This window comes from Thamnophis elegans, unplaced genomic scaffold (assembly GCF_009769535.1).
Source record: "Thamnophis elegans isolate rThaEle1 unplaced genomic scaffold, rThaEle1.pri scaffold_281_arrow_ctg1, whole genome shotgun sequence".
Lineage (NCBI taxonomy): Eukaryota > Metazoa > Chordata > Lepidosauria > Squamata > Colubridae > Thamnophis > Thamnophis elegans.
In genome coordinates, this window is record NW_022473751.1 from 16,018 (window position 1) to 25,000 (window position 8,983).

Consider the following 8,983-nt stretch of genomic DNA (forward strand, 5'->3'; position numbering starts at 1 on the left):
CAGCCGGGACCACCCCTCTCCCCCAAATTGGATCTTTCGGAAAGGAAACCCTCCCCCCACCGCATTTGGGGGTCGGAAATCTGGAGGGGGGGGAGCGTTTCGACACCCACATTGCACACTGGAGAAAGGGGGAAGAAAGCTGGGAGCCAGAGGGGGGGGGTCTCTCCAGCTATGATTGGGGAGCAGGTGGCTGCCCGTTTGGGGGGGAGCTGATGGGGACCCCCCCCCCCACAAAACCACGGAGGTTCTGTGTTTTGGAAATGGAGCAGCCTTAAAAGTCCAAACAGAGAAAGAAAGCTTAATAAACAAGGTCAAAATATATTGGGGTGGGGGAGTGGGGTACGGGAAACCAGCCCCCCCCCCACTAATTGGAGTCCGGGGTCTCATCCTTCACGCAGACTTTCATTTGATGAGAGGAGGTCAGCTTGCTTCCTCGTTTCCGGCTCTTCAGGAGGCTGGGGAAAGAATTGGGGGGGGGGGGGAGAAAGAGAGCTCAAGTTAGCGAGCCAAGCTGCAAAGATGGGAGCCGAAGTGAGCGTAATCTTTTTTTTGGGGAGGGGGGGGAATCCGTCACCCACCTTTTCCCGGTCTTGCAGCCCTCCGAGTTCTCCTTCTCGTGCGCTTCCTTGTACTCCAACGCGTCTAAAATTTCTTTTAAGGTGTTGTAATGTCTCCGGTTGCGAATCTGCGAACAAAATGGACGCCTTAAGAGGTCGGCTCGGGGTTCAAGCTGCTTAGACACCCCCCCCCCCAAAAAAAGCTGGAACGTCCGACACTCGAAGGGCTGGGGTGTGTGTGTGTCACCTCTTAACCCTCTCCCCAAACCGCCAAGACACTACTCTCCCCAAAACAGACCCAACGTGTTACTTACAACGAGCGTGTAAATGCCTCCCGATTCGTCTTCGTCTTTCTGTGGCGGGATTTGCACTGGTCTCCGGCTTGGGGCACAGGGACGCTGGCCTTGCGAAGGAGCTGGAGAAGCGAGAGGCGAGGATGAGAAAGGAAAAAAAGGAGAAAAAAACAAAACCGCACCGCTGATATCTCACCCTCTTTGGGGCAAGGAAAGGAGACCACGAGGAAGTTCCCCGAAGCCACGTCTGCTCCGCACAGCTTCCTCCCCCACCCCGTCCCGTTTTCAGGAGCAAACCACTTAGGGATAATGAGCTTTATGTACATTTTAATAAACAGAAACAGAAGACCCTTGCAGCATCCTGCGGCGGGGAGTTCCGCAGATTAACTGTGGTCTGCACAAAGAGATTCTTCCCCGCGATCCGATGTACTTATATCCTTGGATCATTCCCTAGGCTCAAAATATTTGGAGAATCTACTCAACTAAACTGCTTCATTGTTGAAAGACTCTGCGCAGGAATCTTCTAACTAAACTACTTTATTGCTGAAAGCCTCCGCACAGGAATCTTCTAACTAAACTACTTTATTGTAGGAAGCCTCTGCACAGGAATCTTCTAACTAAACTGCTTCATTGCTGAAAGCCTCTGCACAGGAATCTTCTAACTAAACTGCTTCATTGCTGAAAGACTCTGCGCAGGAATGTTCTAACTAAACTGCTTCATTGCTGAAAGCCTCCGCGCAGGAATCTTCTAACTAAACTGCTTCATTGTTGAAAGACTCTGCGCAGGAATCTTCTAACTAAACTGCTTCATTGTTGAAAGACTCCGCGCAGGAATCTTCTAACTAAACTGCTTCATTGTTGAAAGACTCTGCGCAGGAATCTTCTAACTAAACTGCTTCATTGCTGAAAGCCTCCGCGCAGGAATCTTCTAACTAAACTGCTTCATTGTTGAAAGACTCTGCGCAGGAATCTTCTAACTAAACTGCTTCATTGCTGAAAGATTCTGCGCAGGAATCTTCTAACTAAACTGCTTCATTGTTGAAAGACTCTGCGCAGGAATCTTCTAACTAAACTGCTTCATTGTTGAAAGACTCTGCGCAGGAATCTTCTAACTAAACTGCTTCATTGTTGAAAGACTCTGCGCAGGAATCTTCTAACTAAACTGCTTCATTGTTGAAAGACTCTGCGCAGGAATCTTCTAATTAAACTGCTTCATTGCTGAAAGCCTCCGCGCAGGAATCTTCTAACTAAACTGCTTCATTGTTGAAAGACTCTGCGCAGGAATCTTCTAATTAAACTGCTTCATTGCTGAAAGCCTCCGCGCAGGAATCTTCTAACTAAACTGCTTCATTGTTGAAAGACTCTGCGCAGGAATCTTCTAACTAAACTGCTTTATGTAAGGATTCTACACTAATTCCTCTTTTGACTCCTCCCCCCACGTTCTGCCATTTCTCCTCCTACCTCCTTCCAATTTACTCTTTTTCGTAGTTTCCAAGGCTTTTTCTTTCGCCAGCTCCTCCGACCGTCGGTCTCGTCCGGGGCAGGCGCAGATACGAACCTCAAAACATCGGCGTCCCAGAATCTCCCCACTATGGGGAAAGAAGAGGTTTTATACCATTTCTTCAACAGCCTCCAGACGAGCACTGGGTTCAAATTCTAGCACATACTCTACACAACCCGTGATCCTTACTAGACTGAGCTTCTCGTGTTTACAGCAAGTCCTCGACTTAGGAACGGTCGCTTAGCGACTGCCCAAAGCTACAACAGATCCCCCAAAACGGACTTCCGAACTGGATCCGTAGCTCCAAATCTCTGCCTTGTCTACAACTTCTTGCAATTCCATGACTACAATCCTTTGCTTTACGGAAATTGATACTTACTTCCTGTTTCTGGCAAAAAAAAGCGCCTCATAGCGGGTTGGCTTAACGACCGTCACAAAAAAAGGCCTCCGGAAATTAGATCGGAGTCACGTGATGACCCACCTTTACAAAACCTAGGGGGTTGGACTAGATGACCTCTCGTGCCCCCCTCCAAAGGCTAGGATTCTACGATTTGGTGGCCAACCCCGCGGAATCGGGCCCGGATTGTGGGTTAACAAACGGGGTAGCTGGTTCCGTGCTGAACGCCGTCTAATTTCATCCCGCCCAGGGACAGCCATTTGAGACGGGGAGGAAGAGGCTGAGGGGGAGGAAGAGGGACACTCACTGTGAGGTCTCCAACGTCAGGATGGCTATGATGGGGCGTCGGTTCATGCCACCCATACACGAACTGTTGCACATGTAATTGTACAGGATGATGGAACACGCCATCCCCACCTGCAGGGCAGAGAGAGAGAGAGAAATGTGATAATTCAAAGTTACGATGGATCTCCACGGGGTACTCACTACCCAGTTCCCAAGTTTCAACAGCCGCCTGCCCCCCCCTTCCGGTCATGTGACCACATTTTGGGCATGAGCAACGGTGCCTAGAGGGGGAGCTCTTGCCTCACAAACAGCTTCGGTCCGAGACAGATTGCAGATATTTCTCTCTCTGAGCAGAATGAGAATAGATCTGCCGAACAAAACTCCGCACTGGCAACAGGGACGGGCATCCGGCCAGTAAAACTCTCAGCTCCATTCAATTCCCCAGGCTCTTACCCCGCAAGGTATTACGGGGTTGTTAAAAGGAGATGATTTACTTCTTGACACAACGGACGCACGATTCATTTAACAACCATAGCGTTCGCTTAACAACTGCTGCCAAAAGGTCATAAAATCAGTTCGGTCGTATGGGTGACCCTCTTCGCGACTGTCATCACTTACGACTGTGATAGTAAAGCTCCATTACAGTCATCAATTGAGGGATTAAATCAATGAACCTCAAGCGGTTCTCAAGGACGGGGGAAAGCTGGGAAGAAACTGGGAATTCAGTAAAAGTGGCGGGGAGAGGATGGAGAACTCCACAAGGGGCAAAACAGGGCAGGAGGAGCCAACGGAACTCCTCGCCACAAGAACCAATCATCCCAACCATTTTTAGCCAAATTTCTTGGCGTCAAACTGAATAGAAACAGCCCTCCCAGTATTTCTAGACTACAGACCGTATGCCGGGTAGCCCAAAAGAGGGCAGCAGACGAAGAAATGGAAGGGTGGAGAGCTGGGGGGGACCCCACATCCCAGCCTCACCCCCCCAAAATTCACCTGTGGCTTCTGGTAAGGAACGCAGACGCTGTGCCGTTTGGTGGCTGGGTCTGTGTAGTAACGGGCCTGGGGGTTTCCTTCGACCCGGATGAGATGGTCGGCGGGGGTCACCTCTGTGCAAAGTCAGAAATCGGGGTGCAGGGTAGAAAAAGAAACGGGGGGACATTTTGAGTTGATGGCCATCGCAACCACAGAAGGTTGAGTTCCCCCCCTTCCCCAATTATAAATGGTCCTTGACTTACGACGGTTCGCTTAGTGATCATTCGAAGTGACAACGGCACATAAAAAGAGGACCGTGTTTCACACTTACGACCGCTGAAGCATTCCCCAAATTTCAAACCCTTTGCAATACATCCCCGTCGTATCCCTGAAGACCCCCCCTCCCCAGATTTCAGGTCCCCTGCAACACAGCCTTCCTATAACTCTTCCCTGTGTCCCAAAAGGCCCCTCCCCATTTCCCTCTGAAGCCCCCGACTGACCGTCGTTGTGCATAGGCTGCCGTTCGTGAGTGGGACAGCGCCTAACCACTTCGGCCATGTGTTCAGACTGCTTGTAAACGGCCATGGCCCGGATGACAGAACCGAGCGGGGGGGTCCCGGAGGTCTTCACCAGCACTTTACAGGTTTTGCACATTTGGCAATACAGCTTATTCAGCTCCGGCGAAAACTGCGGGAGAGAAAAGAAAGATAAAGGAATATTTAGAAGAGAAGGAGCTGGAAGGGACCTTGGAGGTCTTCTAGTCCAGCCCCCTGCAGTTAAGTTAAAAGCATCCCAAAAAACACTCCCAGAACGAATCAACCGGCAGTCCCTGACTTACAACCGTCCCATTTAGTGACCATTGAGAAATTCACATTGTAGCCAGTCCTCGGATTACGATCGTTTAAATCTACAACAACGTTGAAAAATGTGACTTGTTTTTAACTTTAAGTTAAAAGTTTTTTTAAAAATACCCGGAACGAATCAACCGGCAGTCCATGACTTACAACCGTCTCATTTAGTGACTGCTCAAAGCTGCAAACAGCACTGAAAATTTCATGTTATGGCTAGTCCTCGGATTACGACCGTTTAAATCTACAACAACGTTGAAAAACATGACTTGTTTTTCACACTTACGACCACCCCATTCAAATGCTTGGTGAATGACTCGTATTTATGACGGTCATGGCATTCCCAGGGTCACGCGATCCCCTTTTGCGGCCTTTGGGCAGGCAAAGTCAAGGGGAAAGCCAGATTCACTTAACAACCGGGTCACTCAATTAAAAATGGCAGTGTTTCACTTAACGACGGTTGCACAATGAGGCAAAACTCACTTTAACAACGGTCTCACTTAACAATAGACATGTTGGGCTCAATTGTGGCCGTTACATCGAGGACTACTTGCATTTATTAAATTTAAACAGGGAGTCCTCGACATACGACAGTTTGGTTAGTGGCCATTCAAAGTTACGACGGCACTGAAACGTTTTTCGCATTATGACCGTTTGTGGCATCCCAGTCATTTCTGATGCTTGGCAGCTGACTCATACTTACGCCCGCTGCTGTGCCCTCTTTTATGACCTCCCCGCAAGCAAAGTCCGCAGGGCAGGCTAATTCGCTTAACGGCCATCTTGCTAACTTCAAAAGTGCGATTCGCTTAACAACGGCGGCCAGAAAGGTGGCAACACGGGACAAAACTCGCTTCACAACCATCTCACTTACCAATGGGGCTCAACGGTGGCCATAACTGGAGGACATTATTAACTGTATTTATTCAACCGTACTTGTTGAATTTCTAAACTCCTTCCATTTCACGAAGGTCGTAAAGTTGTTGTTGTGAGTTTTTTCCCCCCACCCCACCCCCGAAGGCCTGTCTTGCATTGCAATCATTTGTTGGTGGGACTGAGGGGGGGGGGGCGCAAGATTTGCATCGCAACCCCCCCCCCATTTCAAGCAAGCCCCTTACCCAAGTTTCCCAACGCAACCATGTTGGCATTCGGCACCTTCTGCCTTCATTGCAAGAGAAAAGGGAATTTGGGGCGTGGGGCGGGGGTCTCTCGCCACATGCCGGAAAATGGGGCGGGGGTCTTTACCCCTCACCCTCCCGAGAAATCTGGGACCTTCCCAAAACCCAGCAGAGAAACATGTCCGGGCATGTTGCGGGCGGGAAGCGTTCTGCGCAAGGCAGAAGGGAAAGGGGGGTGGTCTCCATCGAGACCCCCACCCTAATTCAAAGCCCAGCCATTGGGTGGGTATGCTGAAACCGGAGAAGGAAGGGGGGGGCATTAATCCCCCAAACAAGAATCGGGAAAGCGACCGATGGCCGAAGAAGCGAATCGATGCGTTGAAGTCATAGCTAGAAAAATTGGGGCGTCAGCTAAGCGGTGAGTTAAAAATGGGGGGTTTGGGGCGGGGGCAGAGGGTCCCCCCAAAGTGTAATCTGATGGGGTGCAAGTAAATTTGGGAGGGGGGAATGAGAGGGAAAAGGGAAGGACTTCTCTCCGAAAGGCGCAGGAGAAATGCTTCCAAAAATTAGGGGGGTCTCACTGACATTTTCTGGGGGTCCCCATGAGGCTAAAATCCAATTAACGGTACTCAGGGAGTCCTCGGTTTACGACCACAATCGAGTCCAAAATTTCTGTTGCTCGGTTGAGTTCTGCCCCACGTCGTGACTTTTCTGGCCGCCGTTGTTAAGTAAATCAGGTCAGCGGTTGTTAAGTGAATCCGGCTTATCCCCCCCCCTTGACTTCGGTCATCAGAATGTCGCCAAAGGGGAATCCCCCTGACCCTCCCTCCATGGCAACCGTCATAAATGCGAGTCGGCTGCCAATTATCTGAATTGGGACTGTGGGCAATGCTACAACGGTCATTAACTGTGAAAAACGGTCGTAAGTCACTTCTTCGGTGCTGTTGTAACTTCGGTCATTAAACGAACGGTTGTAAGTCGAGGACTAGCTGTATTCGTGGAGGGGGGTATCCTAGGGGTCACCCCATAGCCTCAGAAATAGAGGAGGGGGACCTATTCTTCCTGGGGGCAGTGGATAAGAAAGTTCAGGTAGTCCTCGCTTTACGACCACAATGGGGCCGTATATTTCTGCCGCTAAACGAGACAATGGTTGGGATTCGCCTCGTTTCACGACCTTTCTTGCCAGTCATTAAGCAAATCACTGCAGTGGTTCAGGATCAAGGGCAAACCGAGATTGCCGGCAGGAAACGCGGAATCTAAGTTAAGTTGACCTCACCCGTCCACCCTGTGCGCTTTTAACAAACCAGGATCGATGGCAAACCGAGATTGCCGGAAGGAAAGATGGAATCTAGGTTATGTTGACCTGATACCTCCATAGGGGGAAAGGGAACGATCTGGGGCGGCAGCCATTTTGACTTTTTTGACCTAAGCCCCCTCCCAGATGTCCCCAATCAACATAGAAGACCCAATTTTTTGGGAAGGGGGGAGAGAAGACCTCTGCCCCACAATTTAAGTACTAGAACTGGCGATCTCCCCGGTCTCACTTCGTACCGTATAAGTGACCGACTTGGCGGTGCCCGACTTCTCAAACTCCAGATCGAAGTCGAACTGGCCAGCATGGTCTTCGGTGGGGGGGAAGACGCAGCTCTCCCCGGCCCCATAATCTTTGGGCTCATTGAGCTGGAATTGGGAGTCCACCGGAAACTCTCCCAAACCCGAAAAGTTGCTGTAGTCTTCTCCCGCCGTATAGCTTTCAGCCAGATGCACCAACGGAGCACCAGCTGCCAACAAGCCAAAGTTGGTTTGATCCATGGAACTGCCCGCTTCTTGGTGGAAAGCGACAGTGGCTTGCTGGATGGAAGCGGGCATCATCTCCGATTCCTAAAACATGCAAATACGTTATAATTATATCCCCGGATGTCACGGATTGGCCCGCTAAGAGTCCGCAAAAATGTTGATTTTTTAAGCTACGGTTTCCTGATTTGACAAACCAACAATCCCGGGCATTTCAATGCCCAAGAAACCACTAATCGTGGCTTGGTCAAGAGACGTTCTCCTCCACAAGAGACAAGCCTCCTTGTAACCTAGTTGACCAGGTAGCGCTTGGCGACGACTCAGGCAAACCAATCGAGTCGATCAATCCGTGTTTTTCAAACTTTTTTCAGGGGGGACTTCAACTCCCAGGATTCCACAGCGGCTGGGGGATTCTGGGAATTGAAGTCCCCCAAAATGGCTGAAGAGAAATTTCGCACTCACAGCAAACAGATTGGTGATTTGGGACGTCCAGATCTCCTCAAAGGTATCTTGGCTTAAGGGGAGGCTCAGCGATGGGTCGATCTCTTCCCCCACGGCTTGCTCCATGTTGATTTCTCTTTCCGACGGGGAAACTGAGGCAGCAAAGAAAAAGGTGGAAGCTTTTAACACTGTTTAACGCGGCGAAAGACTTCGGGGAGCTGCCCCAGAGATAGTTTTGGGGGCCAACGTACTTATTTTTTATCTCTCTCTCTATAAAAATGTGTCGATGGATGTATGTATGTTCCGACATAACTCTGGAACGCCTCGAGCAATTTCAACCACATTTGGTACACAGGTGACTTTCTCTCTGGAAACAAATACTGTGGGGGTAAGACACCCCGAAAACCCCTCTGGGGTGTGCGTCCTGTGAAGATACAGCCTGTTGTGCCTTCAAATGGCTTCTACCGTACTGCTGTAAAATGGCTTCTACCGTACTGCCGTAAAATGGCTTCTACTATACAGCACAGTGGCGTTGTCATGGTAACGGCTTCAAAGTACTCCACAAGGGGGCTCCCTCTGGTAAGGGGGAGAATCTAACATTAGAAATTACGGCCCGGAAGTTTCCCCCCCCCCATAATAAACAAATTCCCGGATAAAACTGAGTTATCGGCTAGTATAAAAATAAAATAAAGGAATACAACTAAATTGAATTGAATAATTGAATACAACTAATTGTGTAATAAAACCAAGTTGCAAAGCTGCCCAACTCACAGTGTTCAG

General features: G+C 49.7%; 1 protein-coding gene across 3 annotated transcripts in view; it reads right to left on the reverse strand.

The window, feature by feature from the left end:
* Positions 1-298: 298 nt before the first annotated feature.
* Positions 299-8,983, reverse strand: part of LOC116523426 (cellular tumor antigen p53-like) — a 14,321-nt gene continuing 5,636 nt past the window's right edge. For all 3 annotated transcript variants that reach the window (XM_032238538.1, XM_032238536.1, XM_032238537.1), the window contains exons 2-10: positions 8,225-8,355; positions 7,520-7,849; positions 4,506-4,692; positions 4,027-4,139; positions 3,056-3,165; positions 2,312-2,439; positions 872-972; positions 579-685; positions 299-455 (exon numbers count right to left, since the gene is read on the reverse strand). In XM_032238538.1, the coding sequence (XP_032094429.1) occupies positions 365-455; positions 579-685; positions 872-972; positions 2,312-2,439; positions 3,056-3,165; positions 4,027-4,139; positions 4,506-4,692; positions 7,520-7,849; positions 8,225-8,329 (1,272 nt within the window). In that variant the 5' untranslated portion in view covers positions 8,330-8,355 and the 3' untranslated portion in view covers positions 299-364. The remainder of the gene's footprint in view (positions 456-578; positions 686-871; positions 973-2,311; positions 2,440-3,055; positions 3,166-4,026; positions 4,140-4,505; positions 4,693-7,519; positions 7,850-8,224; positions 8,356-8,983) is intronic.